The 18,924-nt window shown below is 41.3% G+C and overlaps 1 protein-coding gene across 1 annotated transcript in view; it reads left to right on the forward strand.

The window, feature by feature from the left end:
• TTN (titin) overlaps positions 1-18,924 on the forward strand; it is a 236,396-nt gene that overhangs the window by 59,118 nt on the left and 158,354 nt on the right. Inside the window, exons 60-92 of the mRNA XM_053947624.1 lie at positions 128-409; positions 531-809; positions 952-1,230; positions 1,325-1,603; positions 1,716-2,003; positions 2,188-2,466; positions 2,674-2,955; positions 3,555-3,833; positions 3,942-4,223; positions 4,733-5,011; positions 5,135-5,422; positions 5,629-5,907; positions 6,005-6,283; positions 6,385-6,663; positions 6,765-7,052; positions 7,185-7,472; positions 8,335-8,616; positions 9,338-9,616; positions 9,732-10,013; positions 10,162-10,440; positions 10,567-10,854; positions 11,079-11,357; positions 11,462-11,740; positions 11,818-12,096; positions 12,239-12,526; positions 12,688-12,975; positions 15,655-15,936; positions 16,203-16,481; positions 16,592-16,873; positions 16,993-17,271; positions 17,756-18,043; positions 18,194-18,472; positions 18,558-18,836. Of these exons, the coding sequence (XP_053803599.1) occupies positions 128-409; positions 531-809; positions 952-1,230; positions 1,325-1,603; positions 1,716-2,003; positions 2,188-2,466; positions 2,674-2,955; positions 3,555-3,833; positions 3,942-4,223; positions 4,733-5,011; positions 5,135-5,422; positions 5,629-5,907; positions 6,005-6,283; positions 6,385-6,663; positions 6,765-7,052; positions 7,185-7,472; positions 8,335-8,616; positions 9,338-9,616; positions 9,732-10,013; positions 10,162-10,440; positions 10,567-10,854; positions 11,079-11,357; positions 11,462-11,740; positions 11,818-12,096; positions 12,239-12,526; positions 12,688-12,975; positions 15,655-15,936; positions 16,203-16,481; positions 16,592-16,873; positions 16,993-17,271; positions 17,756-18,043; positions 18,194-18,472; positions 18,558-18,836 (9,300 nt within the window). The remainder of the gene's footprint in view (positions 1-127; positions 410-530; positions 810-951; positions 1,231-1,324; positions 1,604-1,715; positions 2,004-2,187; positions 2,467-2,673; positions 2,956-3,554; positions 3,834-3,941; positions 4,224-4,732; positions 5,012-5,134; positions 5,423-5,628; positions 5,908-6,004; positions 6,284-6,384; positions 6,664-6,764; positions 7,053-7,184; positions 7,473-8,334; positions 8,617-9,337; positions 9,617-9,731; positions 10,014-10,161; positions 10,441-10,566; positions 10,855-11,078; positions 11,358-11,461; positions 11,741-11,817; positions 12,097-12,238; positions 12,527-12,687; positions 12,976-15,654; positions 15,937-16,202; positions 16,482-16,591; positions 16,874-16,992; positions 17,272-17,755; positions 18,044-18,193; positions 18,473-18,557; positions 18,837-18,924) is intronic.

The following is an 18,924-nucleotide window of genomic DNA, read 5'->3' on the forward strand; positions in this document are numbered from 1 at the left end:
ATTTTTCTCTGCAGTTTTGGTGGGAGGGGCAGGAAGCCTTTTAGCCTTTTTTTTTTTTTAAATTCTGGGGTTTTTTTATTCCTACCTTGAATATTATAAAGCCTCAATTTCTCTGATCATCTTCTAGAGCCCCCCAGATTTATTCAGATGCCAACTTCTGTAGTAGCTTTGCGTGAAGGACAGTCCACCACTTTTGAGTGCCAGGTGGTAGGCACGCCAGAGATCCACATTACATGGTACCTGGATGGGAATGAAGTTACTGACCAAGCTAAGTACAGCATCTCCTTCGTAGACGGTTTAGCCACTTTGAGAGTCAATCAAGCCAGAGTGGCAGATAGTGGAATTTATGTTTGTGAAGCCCACAATGATGCAGGTAGTGAGAGCTGCAGCATCGAGCTGAAAGTAAAAGGTTGGTTTTGAACATCTTGTCATCTCTGTCACATATCTGGGGTGAGGAAGTAGGAAATACTTCTTCTCCCCTCAAAACTATTTGAGGTTATTATCTGCTTTCCCCTCATTCTTCTTTATAGAGCCTCCAACCTTTGTTCGGGAGTTGCGTCCCACTGAGGTAGTGAAGGGTTCAGAGGCCACACTAGAGTGTGAGGTGACTGGTACCCCTCCATTTGAGGTGAAGTGGCTGAAGAACAATAAGGAGATGTTCAGCAGCAAGAAATACACCATCTCCACCAAAGAATCAGTATTTACTCTTAATGTGACTAACTGTGACATCTCGGATGTTGGTGAATATCAGTGTATTATATCGAATGAAGGTGGGAGCTGTTCTTGCAGCACAAGACTCAGCTTAAAAGGTCAGTCCTCTAGGAAACACACCTCAAACATTATATGCCCCAGCTAAAGTGTAGCAAGTGGGATTACTTTATATGATCTCTCTTTCTCCTCTTCCCTTTCCATGACTTCTCTTCTGAACAACAAACAAAACACACACCACAGAACCACCATCCTTCGTCAAGAAGCTGGAGAACGTCACTAGCATTTTGAAAGGTGATGCATTCTTTCAGTGTGTCGTAGCAGGTGCTCAACCCCTATCCATGTCATGGATAAAAGATGAGAAAATACTAGAAGATGATGAGCACCACCACATTACCTTCGAGAACAGGGTGGCCACACTGAAGCTTACTAACGTTGACCTCAGCCACAGAGGAAGATACACCTGTCAGGCAAAGAATGAATCCGGTGTGGAGAAGTGTTTTGCTTTGCTTTTTGTACAAGGTGTGTACAAGGTGTAACCTTGATGAGTACTTGGAAAGTCAGTTCCCTATCTATGTAGCTAACTGCTGTAATTTTTATACTCTTTGCACCTCAGAGCCTGCACAGATCATAGAAAAGGCTAAATCACTTCAAGTCACTGAAAAAGACCCCGTGACTTTGGAGTGTACTGTGGCTGGGACACCAGAGCTCCGAATAAGATGGTACAAAGATGGCAAGCAGCTCCTGCCCAGTAGATACTACACAATGAGCTTTGAAAACAATGTGGCCAGTTTCAGGATTGAACCTGTATCAAAGGAGGATAGTGGCACATACAGTTTTAAGGTTGAAAATGACTTCGGAAGTAGCACCTGTGAAGCTGTTCTGACTGTGCTAGGTTTGTATTGCCAATCCGCCAAGGAAGAAATGAAAAATAATCCATGAAAGATAAGCAAGAAGTTAACTAGTGTGTTTTTGCTATTTTTTTTTTTTTTTTTTGTGTTGGGCAGATCAATCAATTCCTCCTGTATTTATCAAAAAGCTAACCAAAAAGGATGCTATTCTGGGATCTTCTATCCAAATGGAGTGTAAAGTCTCTGGGTCACTCCCAATTGTTGCAAAATGGTTTAAGGATGGAAAAGAGATAACTGACAGTGCAAAATATAGAAGCCTGTGCCATGAGAACACTATGTCACTCGAGATTGCTAACCTAGAGCTGGCAGACAGTGCAAATTACGCATGCAGTGTCTCTAATGTTGCTGGAAACGATTCTTGCAGTGCTGTCCTGACTGTGAAAGGTTTGAAACTCTTTTACTACTTCTTATCTATGATAGCTTCTGGGAAAATACCTTAAATCTTATGCTAACACTCTTATACATCTTAATATTAACACTGAAAACTTGGTCTCCATGCTTGTCTCACTGATTTTCTTCATTCTTAGACATTTCTGATGTAACTGTGTCTTTTTCTTAAAAACTGCAGAGCCACCAAGCTTCTTAGTAAAACCTGAAAGCCAGCAAGCCATACCAGATTCCACAGTGGAGTTTAAGGCCACACTGAAAGGAACACCACCCTTTACAGTAAAGTGGTTCAAAGAAGACTTAGAACTTGTATCTGGTCCAACTTGTTTCATTGGGATTGAAGGTTCAACTGTGTTCTTAACCCTCTATTCAGTGGATTCTTCTAGGAGTGGGCACTACACTTGCCATGTTTCAAATGACGTTGGCAGTGACTCTTGCACTACAACACTGTTGGTAACAGGTGTGCACTCTTTCTTGTTGTGTTGTTATCTTTTTGTCTTCTTCTCTTTCTTTTTGCCAAGCCCACCTTGGTGATCATTGTTGATACACTGCCAAATGAATTCCCTACCCTGTGTTTGCAACCCACCTTTGTTTGGCTCTTTTCCCACCATTTTCTCTCCAGTATTAGTTCAGACCTTCCTGACCCCACTTCTTTTGGTTTTTTTAGAACCCCCCAAGTTTGCTAAGAAGCTAGAGGCAACAAAAGTAGTCAAGCAGGGTGACTCAGCCCGGCTTGAGTGCAAAGTAAGTGGATCTCCAGAGATGAAAGTAGTGTGGTTCAGAAATGACCATGAAATTGTTGCCAGTGAAAAATTCCGGACTTCATTCATTGACTCTGTGGCGGTGCTTGAAATGAATCATCTCAGTACTGATGAGAGCGGTGACTACATCTGTGAAGCTCACAACCCTGCCGGCAAGGCCAGCTGTAGCACCAAAGTCACAGTGAAAGGTTAGATGTCCTCTTGTTTTCCAACTGCATCCTATTTTTCCCCTGGTGGCTTTATACCTTAGAAATACACAGGAACATGAGATTAATTTATTTCAGGACTGCCCTGTTCTTCATGTCATGTTTGTTTCTTGATGCCCCCCTCATCTTCTCTGCCAGTGTCTAAACAAGAGAGATGATGTTCTTAATGCAGATGAGTACTAAGCTAGTTTTTCCCCAGTTCTATAATTTTAATATCCAAGACCGTTTGTAGTGGGAATTGCTATATCAAGAAGCTGAAACACAAAGAGAAGGAAGAGACACAAGCTGACTAGTGTCAGTTTGACACCCTGTATGGGAGATTACTACCAGCTAAATGAGACCTGTACCCTCTCTGCCAAAGGTCACCCCTCTGTTTACCTTTCCTAAAGGGGATCTAAGGGCTCTTAATGCTCACCTTCTGTGCAAGTTCATTTCATATTGTGCCCAGAAAAAGAGGGAAGTCTTGCCCATTCTGTAGATATTCTCAGCAGTCCCATTTTCCAGAAGCTGGTATCTGTAGACTCTTTGTCGATCAAAGAGCTTCTGACTACTTTCTAAATGTTCCTTTCTTCCCTTGTTAGAACCTCCTGTCTTTAGCAGGAAGCCTTCTCCAGTAGACATTGTCAGAGGATCTGAGGTTAGCCTGGAATGTGAGATTTCAGGAACACCTCCATTTGACGTTGCCTGGTACAAAGACAGGAGACAAATCCGCAGTAGTAAGAAGTACAAGGTTACAGCCAAAAACTACCACACGAGCGTTCGCATTCTTAATGTCGAAGCTGCAGATGTTGGTGAATATCAGTGCAAAGCACAGAACGATGTAGGAAGTGATACTTGTATTTGCACTGTGAAGCTGAAAGGTAAAGTACTGGTACATGTGTCTTCTGCAGCGCTCCCATGGGCGCTGCATTGCTCTTCCTTGCAGAAGCACTGTGAGTATTTACTATAACTGCGTATTTCTTCTTCAGAACCACCAAAATTCTTGACTAAAATAAACAGCATGACTGTTGTGGTTGGTGAACCAGTAGAGTTACAAGCAAGAGTGGAGGGCTCCCAGCCAATTTCTGTGCAGTGGCTTAAAGACAAAGAGGAAATTATCAGAGAGAGTGAGAACACGAAGATCACATTTGTGGAAAATATTGCAACTTTGCAATTTGTGCACACAGACATAAGCAGTGCTGGGAAATACACCTGTCAGATCAGAAATGATGCTGGAAGTCGCGAATGTATGGCTACCTTAACTATTCTAGGTGGGTAAAAAGCACAAATTCATGGAAGTTTATTTTTAAAGTTAGAAACTTGGATATTTAGTATACTTTGCTTATGCTTCTGAGTTCAAAACAAACAAAACAGAGAATCCTCTCCCCAACAGCAGAGAGGAAGCAGAAGTCAGGTTCCATATTTCCAGTAGTCCACCAATAGAGTTGAAAGGAACCACTCTGTGTTTCTGTCATGTCTTCTGCTCATGCCTGCTCAGAGAGGGAGATTAAAATATTTTATATTTTAAATGAAAATATACTTTAAAATTATTTAAAATATTTTAAAATATTTTTACTTAGTTTTGGAAAGCATCTGAAATTTGCAGTTTAGAGTAACTGAAAGAATGGAAAAAAACAGCTGTAAAAATGGCCACACCCCAACAAATCAAAATTTCCGTAGTATCAGATGTGTAAGCCCCATCTCATAGTGCTATAGTACTTACAGCTAATACTTATCAAACACTATTTTAACCATATATGTTACCCATCTCTCCTTCCAGAGCCTGCAGTCATTGTAGAGAAAGCAGAGCCAATGAAAGTTACTATAGGAGATGCCTGTACTTTGGAATGCAAAGTAGCAGGCACACCACAGCTTTCCACTGGGTGGTTCAAGGATGGCAAAGAATTGACCAGCAGCCAAAAATACAGAATCACTTTCCTCAATAATGTATCTACACTTAAAATTATGGATGCAGAAAAGGAAGATGGTGGATTGTACACTTTTGCTGTGCAAAACGACGTGGGGAAAAGCAGTTGTACAGCATCGGTTGATGTTTTAGGTTGGTTGGGTACCTTGTCTTCTATCTTTTACAAAAGCTTTTCTTTGGCCATTCTCTGTCTTTTATTCCATTTCTTTACTCATTTTCTCTCTAACCATGGATTTATTATGTTTTCTTATGCAGACCGAATCATTCCTCCCTCTTTCACGAGAAAACTAAAGGAAATCCCTTGTGTTCTGGGTTCCTCAGCACTGCTGGAATGTAAAGTGTCAGGTTCACCTCCTATTTCTGTTGCCTGGTTCCAAAATGGACTTAAGCTAGTCAGTGGAGAAAAACATCAAATGTCCTTTTCTGATAACCTATGTATTTTAGAAGTTAATTCACTGAGCCACTCAGATACTGGCACTTACACCTGCAAAGCTACCAACACAGCTGGCTCAGATGAATGCAGCGCTGTATTGACTGTACAAGGTGGGTATATGATGGCCAGGAAGCTCTCTGAGCTATTCTTTTCTCTTTCTCTCTTGAAATTATCTGCAGTCTTTTGTAAATATTCTTGGGGAAAATTATTGACAGAAAAATAAAGAATTTGCTCTTTATCTTCAGTAGGTGTGTGGAAATACCAAAGCTATGCTGCAGCAATTTGTCTTATCTATCTTTTTCTTTTGTGTATTTAGAGCCACCTTCTTTTGAGAGGACCCCAGAGCCTCTGGATGTATTGCCAGGCACAAGCATCACTTTCACATGTGTTGTCAGAGGAACCCCTCCTTTTAAGGTTAACTGGTTTAGAGGGGCCAATGAACTTGTGCCAGGGGAAAAATGCAATATCTACTTGGAGGAGTCCGTTGTGGAGCTCGAGTTATTTGATGTAACACCTCCCCAAAGCGGAGAGTACACTTGTCTAGTGACTAATGATGCTGGCAGGGTAAATTGTACAACGCACCTCACAGTAAAAGGTTTGTAAAGAGGATGTCTCTCCATTTACCTTAAATTATTGTTTCCTTCTCTCCATTTGGCATGTTGTACTCAACATTTGTGACTTACTTTCATTAGAGCCAGCTGTCTTTGTAAAGAAACTGAGTGATCAGTATGTGGAACCTGGCAAGCCCATCATCTTAGAAGGCACTTACACAGGCAGCCTGCCCATCTCTGTGACATGGAAGAAAAATGGCCAGACCATTGCACAATCTCAGAAGTGTAGCATCACCACCACAGAGAAATCCTGCATCCTAGAAATACTTGACAGCACCAAAGAAGATGCAGGAGAATACAGTTGCCATGTTGAAAATGAGGCAGGAAGGGATGTTTGTGAGGCTGTAGTCTCTACTCTAGGTGTGTGTTCCCTTTGCTTCTTTTCCTTGCCTTTTTTCCAAGTGTATGCTTTCCAAAACCTGGCACACAATAAGCCTGTCTAATTGCTTCTCTTTTTTTAGAACCTCCCTACTTTGTTACACACTTGGAACCTCTTGAGGTGTCAGTTGGGTCTTACACAACATTGCAATGCCACGTTGCTGGAACACCGGAAATTACTGTGTCTTGGTACAAAGGTGATACAAAACTCAGGTCTACTCCTGAGTACAAAGTGTTCTTTAAAGACAATGTTGCTACACTTATCTTCAACAAAGTGGCTAGCAGCGACAGTGGAGAATATATCTGCAAGGCAGAAAACAGTGTAGGAACTGCATCTACAAAGGCTCTCTTAACAGTTCAAGGTGATGATTTTATATTAGCTTGCTAAAAGTCTTCTTGGCTTGCAAAACTATAAAAAAGTTGCTTCCTGGGATGTATTTATCCTTTACTTGCTTTCTTCCAGAACGCAAACAACCACCTTCCTTTGCAAGAAAATTAAAGGACATCGAGCACCCTGCTGGTTTACCCCTTAAGCTTATGTGTCGGCTCAATGGCTCAGAGCCCATTACTGTCACTTGGCACAAAGATGGCGTGCTGCTAAAGGATGACCACAGTGTGCACACATCCTTCGTAGATAATGTTGCAGTGCTGCAACTGGTGCGAACTGAGATAAATCATACTGGGCAATACTCCTGCACAGCCACCAATTCTGTGGGCACTGCCACCTCAAGTGCTAGGCTCACAGTGGCAGGTGTGTTGGCTTATAAAAATTTTACTTGCATCACAGGTCCCTCCCTCTTATTTCATGCATGCAATGGTATCTATGTGTTGGATTAGCTTTTTTCTGAGGTATGAGTATTACATGGCTTTCTTGTGTTTCTAGAACCTAAGCAAGCACCTGTCTTCGACATCAAACCAGAATCTATTGATGTGCCTTTTGGAGAAAGTGCTGATTTTGAATGCCATGTGACGGGAGCCCAGCCAATACACATAACGTGGTCCAAGGATGGTCGAGAGATCCGAACTGGAGGAAATTTCAATATTACATTCACAGCCAACACAGCTCACCTTCGAGTGCTCAGAGTGGGTAAAGGAGACTCTGGCCAATATACTTGCCAAGCTAGTAATGAAGCTGGGAAAGACTTCTGCTCAGCCCAACTCAGTGTCAAAGGTATTAAGTCACCTTTGTGCATTTTCTTTTTCTTGGGTAAAGAGATCTCTTTTTCTTTGATCTTCTACCATTTCTAGTTTAGAAATATATAGAAAGCAGCTTTCCAGACTGCAGACATAAATCATGTAATGACCTTCTCCCATCATACTGCAGAAGTCTTATGTGCCTGCAAAATCTCGAAGGAGAAAGGTACTTGTGTGAACCTGTTTGTATGGAGAGTTGCACTCACACTGCTTTTTACTTTAATAACTATGGTCACTATGGTATAGTCACTCATAGCAATTACTATATGGAAAAATGTTAGTAAATACAGCTCTACCTTGCATTTGTTGGCCTGCATAGGTGACTCTTTCAAATTTGTTAAAGATTTCAGTTGGAGTTCTGAATTGTTGATTTAATCCAGACTATGAATCACCTAATTTCTTAATGCAGAAATACACTTTAAAGATGTCTAAGCAAGTGAAACAATCCCTACCGTGTTTCCGTTGTTCCCATGGATGAAGGGCTTGTCAAATCTTTCATGTTGGCCTGGGAACTCTGTTACTTGTTACCACTCAAAGGTAACAGCAAAATTTCAATTGAGTGGAGCAACCATTCTTTGTGTATCTTTTACAGCTTCAATTTTCTGATGCAGCAGGGTCCAAAGCTGACAGAACAGTTTTTGTTGCTGTCTGCCTTCTTTTCTTCATCTTCTGTATTCCCTTGAGAGAAAACTCTGGTTGGGGACGCAGCCAACTTCAGTAACAATTTTATTTTTGTGCTGTAGTACTCTTGTGCCTCCCGGAACTCTTGCTCAGTGTTGTAGATTTCACATGGCAAACAGGTAGGTTGTCATTCTCTACATACTTATTCTGTTCTGCAGAACCTCCCAAGTTCATCAAGAAGCCTGAAGCGTTGCGGTTCGTGAAGCAGGGGGACACAGTTCAGCTTGAATGTAAAATCAGTGGCACACCAGAGATCAGAATCGTGTGGTACAAAAATGATCAGGCGCTCCAGGCAAGCGACAGGCTGCACATGTCCTTTGTAGACTCTGTGGCAATGCTGACCATCTTGGGTGCCACTGCTGAAGATGCTGGGGATTACATCTGTGAAGCCCACAACTCTGCAGGCACAGCCAGCTGCAGCACTTCAGTCACAGTGAAAGGTTAGCACGTGGCTCCACACTCCACCAGAATCCCTGGCTGCCAGGCCTGCTCCCAGCTGCACTGCTGCTGCAGCAGCTGGTGCCTGCTGGGCCAGTGTCTCTCCAGCTGCTCTTGCATTTAGATGCTGATGTGTTTAAGCAGCAGAGATCAGGCAGGAAATAGTGGTGAGTGTTCAGCACTGTGCAGTCATTCCCTCATCTCCCCATTTAAGTCAGCTGCAGGATGAACAAGGCAAGCTTTTCAGATCACAATGGAAGCATGGACTAGATAGAACACTAGCCATGGTGAAGAAGCTGGGAATACTTTTCAGCCATCCCTCCACCTCCTTTTTATAAACAGTGATACTGACAGGAATGAAATTTAAGAAGGAAGAGGAGGCTGTGTAGCTGAGCTTCACTGACTGTAGCTTTCATGACTAGAAAGAGCGGGGGGAAAGATGGAATATAAGATGGAATGTCACCCTAGTGCGCAGGGAGAGTGGCTTTTGGGGAAGGACACTGAGCACTGATTCCAAACAGGTGCAGAAGTATCACATTTTCTGCCCTTTGGACTCTGAGTGCTGGGATTTTTTTTAGAGGCGATGCCACATATTTAAAAGCTAAATATGTGTTTACAATAAAAGCGTAGGCTCCCTTCCTGAATATGTTGCTTCCTGCTACTATCCAGAAACCCACCCAGAGAAGGAAGCTCACACATTATGATGTTATTCTTTTTTTATAGAACCACCTGTTTTTAGCAAGGTGCCAAGCCCTGTGGACACTCTTAAAGGCTCAGATGTTATCCTTCAGTGCGAGATAGCAGGGACCCCACCCTTCGAGGTGGCTTGGTTCAAGGACCGGAGGCAGGTCAGGAGCAGCAAGAAGTTCAAGGTGACAGCAAAGCACTCTATTGCCAGTCTTCATATTCTCAATTTGGAATCTCAAGATACTGGAGAATATCAATGCAAAGCTATGAATGAGGTGGGAAGCGACACTTGCACCTGCCCAGTGAAATTCAAAGGTTTGTATGCTAGAGGATCAATATCACTGCCCTCTTTTCTTGATTTCCTGGGTGTCGCTCTTCCAAGCAAGCATGTATGATTAACTGTCCTCTGCCTCCTTGTTTTTGCTGTCAGAACCTCCACGGTTTGCCAAGAAGCTGAGTGACACAGCAATCTTCATCGGGGAGCCAACAGCCCTGCAGGCAGTAGTGGAAGGATCCCCACCAATTTCTGTTGTCTGGCTCAAGGATAAGGGTGAAGTTATTAGGGAGAGTGAAAATGTTCAAATGTGGTTTATGGACAACATTGCAACTCTTGAGATTGCCAGTGCAGAGGGAACTGACGTTGGAAAGTACATCTGTCAGATCAAAAATGATGCTGGCATGCGGGAGTGCTCTGCCTTTTTACAGGTCCTAGGTGGGTATAGCCTACTCCACTATAGGTACTGTGTCTTACAGCTTGCACAGCTGGCTCTACCAGCCTTTGCCTTCTGCTTACACCCTGTGCTCACAGGCTTGTGGGTAGATTTCCCTGTGACACACAGACCCCTCCCTTCCTATTTCAGAACCAGCAGTCATCTTAGAGAAGACCGAGCCGATCACAGTAATGGCTGGCAATCCTTTTACCTTGGAGTGCAAAGTAGGAGGAACACCTGAGCTTATCACCAAGTGGTACAAAGATGGCAGAGAGCTTAAGAGCGACCGCAAATACCAAATTACCTTTTTCAACAATATATCCACTTTGAGAGTCTTTTCTGCAGACAGGGGAGACAGGGGCTTGTATACTTTTGAGGTGCACAATGAAGTGGGGGACAGCAGCTGCACTTCTTCAGTTGATGTTTCAGGTCAGCTCTATGTCTTTATTGTTCACTCTTGTCTTTAAAGAAACCTTTTGGTTTTTTTCCTCTTTTCTTTCTCTTGAAAGAAACCTCAACACTTGTCTTCCTGTTCTTCTGCCCTGTCCTACTTAGATCGCCTCGTTCCTCCTTCATTCTCAAGAAAACTAAAGGAGACAAATGGGGTGCTGGGATCCTCTGTGCTGCTGGAGTGCAAAGTGTCTGGCACAGCTCCCATATCTGTGTCTTGGTTTCAAGATGGGAATGAGATTGTTAGTGGAGAAAAATACGAAATCTCATTCTTGGATAATGTTTGTGCTTTGAAGTTGAATGCTCTGGATGTCACAGATACAGGGTCATATACATGTGTGGCAGCCAACGTGGCTGGATCTGATGAATGCAGTGCTTTCTTGACTGTACAAGGTCAGTGGAAGGATACTGCCATGCCTTCAACAAAATTCTTCCCTCTTCTCTTTCTTTTCTCTGGTTTCCCATGGTTTCTTTTTCATGGTTTGTTTGGTTTGGGTTTTTTCTCCATGGTTTCTTTTATTTTTTTCTTTTTCACTCAAACCTGCTCATTTTCCTCCCCACAGAGACTCTCCTATTAACATCTTTCTCTCTCTTTCACTTCTTTGCATGATCCTTAGAACCACCTTCTTTTGTGAAGACACCTGATCCCCAGGAAGTTTTGCCTGGATCAAATGTGACATTCACCAGCTACATCAAGGGCAGTACTCCCTTCAAAGTGACCTGGTTCCGAGGCATCAGGGAGCTGGTGCCAGACAGCAATTGCTCCATCTCTCTCAATGAGTCTGTGGCACAGCTGCAGCTGTACAACGTGGAGCCAGGCCACAGCGGGGACTATGCCTGTGTGGTCACAAATGATGCTGGCAGTGCCTCATGTACAACACAGCTCTTTGTGAAAGGTGTGTTTGGGTGTGTGCATGAATGCACAGTTATCTTCATTGACTCCCTGCCTGCAGCTCTTCCGCATCTGTCCCTCTTACTATTGATTCATACCTCCCCACAGAGCCTGCAGTCTTTGTGAAGAAATTAAGTGATTTCAGTGTGGAGCAGGGGAAGTCCATTGTGCTAGAAAGCAGCTACTTTGGCACCCCTCCCATCTCTGTCACCTGGAAAAGAAATGGGATGCCCATTGCTCAGTCTCAACGCTGCACTGTTACAACTACGGAAAAATCTGGCATTCTTGAAATCTTCAACAGCACAAAGAATGATGAAGGCGAATATACCTGTGAGGTGGCAAATGAGGCGGGTGGGGATGTTTGCCACAGCCTGGTCTCCATCTTAGGTATTCATCACCCCTGACCCCCCTAACGCACCCCAGTGACGCTCTACCTCTGCTCATCACGTTCTCTCCTTCCCTAGAACCACCTTATTTTGTCACACACCTGGACCGTGTGGAGGTGAAGGTTGGCGAGCCCTTGACCTTAAAATGCCAGATTGGCGGTTCACCAGAAATCAAGGTGTCCTGGTACAAAGATGACACCAAGCTCAGATCAACACAAGCTTACAAAATGCATTTCAAGAACAATGTGGCAACACTGGCATTCTCTGCTGTAGAGGACAGCAACATTGGAGAATATATCTGCAGAGCAGAAAATAGCATCGGCTTTGCCACCTCCACAGCTTTGCTTGTTGTTAAAGGTGATGGGCCAAGAGCCACTCTTTTGTGGAGTAGTTTATAGGAACTCTTTGTTGTCTAAAGAAAGGGGGTTTTATTAATTTCAAAGATAATTAATTCTAGGTTGGCTTCTTACTGATAGTAGTGATTATTATTGTTTTGCAGAACGTCAACTTCCCCCTACATTCACCAGGAAGCTTAAAGATATTCAGGAGGTGGTTGGTGCCCCGGTGACATTTGACTGCCGTATAACTGGCTCAGAGCCTATCCAGGTGTCTTGGTACAAGGATGGGTCTCTCTTAAGCGATACTGATAACATGCAATCAGCCTTCTTAAATAACGTTGCGACTTTACAGATCTTAGAAACTAGTATGGATTATTGTGGCCAATATACTTGCTCAGCCCAAAATGCTCTGGGGACTGCCTCTTCCAGTGCCAAACTTCTCCTTACAGGTTTGTAGATCACGCTTTAATGAAAATCTTTTGTATGTCTTTATTCTTTTACTTCTCTACCCTTTTTCCCACTCTACCCATTGTATGGTGGCCAGGGACAGTGGGCACGGCATGGTGAGGCAGGCTTGGTGGTGAGCTCTGCCATGCTTTCCTCTTTGCAGAACACCTACAACCTCCCTTCTTTGACATCAAGTTGGTATCTATCGATGTGGCACTAGGGGAAAGTGCAACCTTTAAGTGCCACATGACTGGTTCTGCTCCCATGAGGATTACTTGGACCAGAGACAACAGAGAGATTCGTCCAGGTGGCAACTACAAAATTACACTGGTGGAAAACACGGCCAGCTTGACAGTCCTAAAAGTTGGTAAAGGGGATGCTGGACTCTACACGTGTACTGCCAGCAACAGTGTTGGAAAGGATTCGTGCGCAGCCCAGCTGGCTGTACAAGGTATTGCTGTTGGCTCTAGTGTTTACGTGGTTTTCTTTGCAAGGCAGACACCTGGAAAACACATTCTGTCCTGAATGCAGACATGTGTGTGACTAACAATTTTTACAAGAGCTTACTCTGAGATGTCTTATTTCACTTAAATGTTATTGTAATATTTAAATATTTACTCATATTTCTTCTGCTTTGGTATAGAACCTGATTTTTCTTATCAAAATGATTCTTCCTTTGAAACATTAACTCTTACTACTTTGTTGTACCTTTATGAATGGTTCTGTTGGACAGCAAAATCTGTCTTTCTAAAGTCTTTCTCCAGCAGTGACAGTCACTAGGTTGCCCAGGGGAGTGGAAGGAAACTGAGAGAAATTCAGTTCACTTATAAGACTTAGAAGAATTTTTACTGCATGTGCAGCTCCTGCAAGTAGTTTTTCTCTTTCACAGACTGAAAACATTGACAATTGCTCTTCTAAACAGCAAAACTGGGAGATCTGAAGCAGATTTCAGGACAAATATCCGTCCCACCCAACACTCCACCTCTCCTTATAGTGTGTGGATCTAAAAGTAAAATCTAAATTTATGAATGGCTCAGACTGTCTTGGTGCAAGTGACACATGTATATGAGTGCAATTTCCTCAATGTAGGTAGAAAAATATTTATACCTGTTTCGGATATTTAAATTTTACTGATTTTATAAGAGAAGAAATGTAACATACACTGCTTAGATCATGTCCGAGTTAAAGGGTCTCTGTTGCCTGAGCTCTTTCTTTCCTCTTTTTTTTTTTTTTTTTCTTTCCTCTGTATGAATTTGGAGTACAAAGAGGGGGGAAATATTTCAAGAGTAAATCCTTTTACAAATCACACAGGAAATGGAGCTACTAGTGGCAAGATTTTGTATTAATTATTTGTCAAATGTTTTCTATTTATCAAGTTTCTTCCAGACATAAGCATTTTCTTGGTAGGGGTGGAAAGAGTGTGTACCTGGATTCAGTAATAAGTAGGGCTGCTGTATTATGTAGCTTGACTTCCAAAATGCATTGAAAAATTGTAGCAAGAAATCAAACCTCTTTAAAAGATCTAAAATTTCTTTCCACCACAATAATTCTGTTTATTATTGATTATATCACTGTTAATAGCTTTATTTGAGCACAGTTACCATTCATGAAATGATCTCAGCTGACCTTATTTTTTTTTACTCTTCAAATTTTTATTCGTAAAATCCTGAGGAGTTTTTTTCAGTAATATTATTTTATGTTTTGATCCTGAATTTACTGACACTTTTTTAGTGTTAGCATTCTTTAGAATTTGTACAGTTTCCCCAGGGCTGTAAAATTAGTGCTGTTGATTGTTTTCAACAAATTTCTATAGAACTTGAAAGAGCACTCTTTGGGTGCATTGATTAGCATGTGTTTAATGTGAGCATATGCTGTCTCACTTCTATGACATGCAGCCTTTTGTTTGTAGAGTTAAGGTCTTTCTCTTAATTGACCTTGAAAACCTCACAGCTTTTTATTAACTTTCTCACTCTAATGTTCCCAATCTGTAGTTTTAATAATTGCTTTATGTTCTAGAACTGCTTTACATTCTAAATAAATACCTTACTAACATGTATACCCTTGTTTTTTGAAAGGAGTGGAATCAGTGTGACTACTCAACAACTGTTAGTATGCAGATAGATAATTAACTCTTTCTCAAAGTGAAATCCAATAGTAAATTGCTAAGGTTCCAAGAGTCCTCATGTTAACAAATCATCATTTATATTTTTAGAAACTCAGGAAGTTCTGTTTCTAGCAACACAGGATGTTATGCAACTGTCCCACAGGTTGAAATAATCCAAAATTAATTAGATATTCTTCCTACACTTTACAGTCACGCAAAGAGGCACTTCATCCTGTTTTGCAGAGAGATTTGTTTGTTGTGCCCACATTACCGCCTCTTGGTTTTACTAGTTATAGCTTTGATCTGTGAGCATTCAGTCTTGTGATTCTAATCATCTAGATGGTACTTCTGATGAAAAGTATCCACTCCTTTCCCCTCCTTATGGAACAAAATGTAACCATCTGCTTTACTTTACGATCACAGGACGTTTAACACCAATGTCTATAATAACAGCCATTTCATAATTCTCCTCAGCATAATTATTTCTAAGCTCTTTTGTTTGCTACCTAAGCTCCTTAACTTTGATTCCTTATGTGCAACTTTATGTTCGGTTTTGCAATAAATGTGTGAGGGGTTATAATGCAGATACATTCATTGACTACATTATTAATCACAGGATATAAAGCAATTGCTATAATACTCAACGTAAATGTTTTTAATAACATTTTTTGTCTGAACAGTTGGATTCCCGCATTTGCAACAGGCATTTTGATTACATATGTATAACAAGAGCATATTTTGTAAAGAAAACCACACATACCAACTAATCTGTAATGAATACATACAAGGAGAGGTACAGTGGGTCAGTAAACTAAGGAGAAACTCACTGAAATGCATATAGAAAACTTGTTTTCTTCTTAATCTGGATTTTGGACCAACTTAAAATCATCTAAAAAAATTTCATAGCAATTGCAAAATCAGGATTTTTGCCTAAGTCCCTAAATTTTAGTTTCAGTTACACATGTCCCTGCTTATTCAAACAATTAGTGCAGTTTAAAGCATCATCTCTCCTTTTTGGCTTTCCAGAACCACCAAGGTTTATTAAGAAACTAGACTCCTCAAAACTTGTGAAACAGCACGATTCCACAACGTATGAATGCAAAATAGGTGGATCTCCAGAAATCAAAGTCACCTGGTACAAAGGTGAAACTGAAATTCATCCCAGTGAAAAATACAGAATGTCCTTTGTGGATTCAGTGGCAGTCATTGAAATGCACAACCTCAGTGTCGAAGACAGTGGTGACTACACTTGTGAAGCTCAGAATCCAGCGGGTAGTGCAAGCACCAGTACTACACTGAGAGTAAAAGGTCAGAATCTCAGCTCTTTCCTTCCCTTTCTAACATTAAAGGTCCTCCTTTAGGAAAAGCTCTTAAATCCCACTTTATTTTACCAGAGAGGCCAAAACCTGCCTGAGTAGATGGCAAATCTTTTGTCTGTTTTTGATCTCTGTGGCAGCTCTTTCTTATCTGTTGTCTTCGCTATTTAGCATCAGAAGAGTTACTTCAATCTTCTGTCTTCTTTAATCTCTTTTGCTTAAATAACACAAACGATAACTCTTTTTTCTTTTCTCCAGCACCCCCTATTTTTACCAAGAAGCCCCATCCAGTTGAGACCTTGAAAGGGTCTGATATTCATCTGGAGTGCGAGCTTCAGGGCACTCCTCCATTCCAGATTTCTTGGTATAAAGACAAACGAGAAATTCGGAGCAGCAAGAAATATAAGGTCATGTCTGAGAACTATATAGCTAGTCTTCACATTCTCAGTGTGGATACGGCTGATGTTGGTGAATATCACTGTAAGGCTGTAAATGATGTGGGAAGTGACTCCTGTATTGGCTCTGTAACACTAAGAGGTTTGTGCAAATATTGGTATCTTCCTGGCATTTCTTTGTTCCTGAAATTCTTCTTCTACTTTTCCACTCCTAGCAGGGTTCTTTATTGTTGAATATCTTCTCTTAAATAGCACCACCAACCTTTGTGAAGAAGCTGAGTGATCTCACTGTCGTAGTTGGGGAGTCGATTGAACTTCAGGCTGCAGTACAAGGATCACAGCCCATTTCTGTTCTGTGGTTAAAAGACAAAGGGGAAATCATCAGAGAAAGTGATAATCTTTGGATCTCCTACTCAGAAAACATTGCAACTATGCAGATTGGAAACGCAGAACCAACCAATGCTGGGAAATACATTTGTCAGATAAAAAATGATGCTGGAGTTCAGGAATGCTTTGCCATGCTGAAAGTGCTAGGTTGGTAGCATGAGATAAAAAACAAAGTGTTTTTTAAGATGCTTTGAAATTTAAATTTTAATAATAATAATAGCTATTTTGTTGTTATAAAAGTTTTTCTGACTTGCATTTCATTGCAGAACCTGCAGTCATTGTAGAGAAGCCAGGCCCAGTCAAAGTTACAGCTGGAGACTCTTGTACTCTGGAATGCACAGTAGATGGCACACCAGAGCTTACTGCTAGGTGGTTTAAGGATGGTAATGAACTGTCCACTGACCATAAATATAAAATCAGTTTCTTCAACAAAGTATCTGGGCTTAAGATCCTCAATGCAACACTAGAAGACAGTGGAGAATATACTTTTGAGGTGAAAAACAGTGTTGGTAAAAGCAGCTGCACAGCTTCAGTGCATGTTTCAGGTTAGTTGACTACCCTTTCTGAGACACCTCTGATCCTTTAGTTCCTTTACAAAGCCTTCAGATAGCAAAGTGGTTGTTGTGACTGGCAACCTAAGAGAGTTGCATAATCTTAGGAGTACTTGGTATGCCGCTTTGACAGGCATAAAGAATAGATACCTACCTAAAATCTGAGGGGCAGGAACTATTGAAAGGACTTGATTTCTTCAGCTTTAATCCACATGTTGTCTTGGACACCTGGTGCAATATTGTTGCTTATGAAAAAGATTGGAAAAAACAGAAGGTGTTCCTCAAAGATTGTGGATGAAAGTTCCGGCATATCCTTAACCATTGACTATTTTTCAAATACTTAGATGTTTCAGAGTATATTGCCAAAGCAGATACAGCAAAAGATCACTAATTTTATTATGCACAGACAACTTCCTGCATTTAAGAACCCTGTATGGTAATTTCTATATATTTTTTTTTTATTTTGAAACAAATGCAGATCGTATTATACCTCCTTCTTTCACAAGAAAAATGAAAGAAACTTATGGCCAGCTGGGTTCTTCTGCTGTATTGGAGTGCAAAGTTTATGGGTCACCACCCATTCTTGTTTCCTGGTTTCATGATGGACAAGAGATTACCAGTGGAGAGAAGTATCAGGCCACTCTTACCGACAATACCTGTTCTCTGAAAGTGAATGGACTTCAGGAGTCTGATATGGGAACTTATTTGTGCACAGCTACTAATGCGGCTGGGTCTGATGAATGCAGTGCATTTTTGAGTGTTATAGGTCAGTATAAGTAAGAAGCCAGAATCAGACGGTCCAAATTTATTCTCAGAAAGATTTAATTTTTTTATTTTTTGAATATTTCTGATTACTGTGATCTTCAAAAGAAGTTCAAATGTACTTCTTTTCTGTCTGTTTTATTTGTGTGCTTAGAACCACCATCTTTTGTGAAGAAACCTGAACCACTGGATGTTTTATCTGGGGCAAACATAACCTTTACTAGTATCGTAAAAGGTTCCCCTCCATTGGAAGTTAAATGGTTCAGAGGCAGTGTTGAGCTAGTACCAGGACCCAGATGCAATATCACCTTGCAAGATTCAGTTGCAGAACTGGAGCTGTTTGATGTACATCCACTTGAGAGTGGAGACTACACCTGCCAGGTCTCTAATGAGGCAGGGAAAATTTCTTGCACAACACATCTTTTTGTCAAAGGTTTGTCCAGACTACTGCTTCTTATACTTCTTAAGATGATCTCTTGGCTTTATTTAATTTGTTTTCTTCCTGTTGTTCATTATAGAACCAGCCAGATTTGTGAAGAAGGTGAATGATTTAAGTGTAGAGAAAGGGAAAAATTTAATCTTGGAATGCACATATATGGGTACTCCACCGATTTCAGTGACATGGAAGAAAAATGGAGTGAAAATAATGCACTCTGAAAAGTGTAGCATCACCACTACAGACACATCTGCCATACTGGAAATCCCTATCAGCAAACTAGAAGATCAGGGGCAATATTCTTGTCATATTGAAAATGATTCTGGGAAAGATACTTGTCATGGTACAATCACAATACTAGGTGCGTCAAGCCAGCAGCACTTCAACAAATATTGTTTGTACTAATGGTCATCATGCAATATCTTTTTATGCTAATGGTGTGTCTTTGT

This window comes from Vidua chalybeata, chromosome 7 (genome assembly GCF_026979565.1).
Source record: "Vidua chalybeata isolate OUT-0048 chromosome 7, bVidCha1 merged haplotype, whole genome shotgun sequence".
NCBI lineage: Eukaryota > Metazoa > Chordata > Aves > Passeriformes > Viduidae > Vidua > Vidua chalybeata.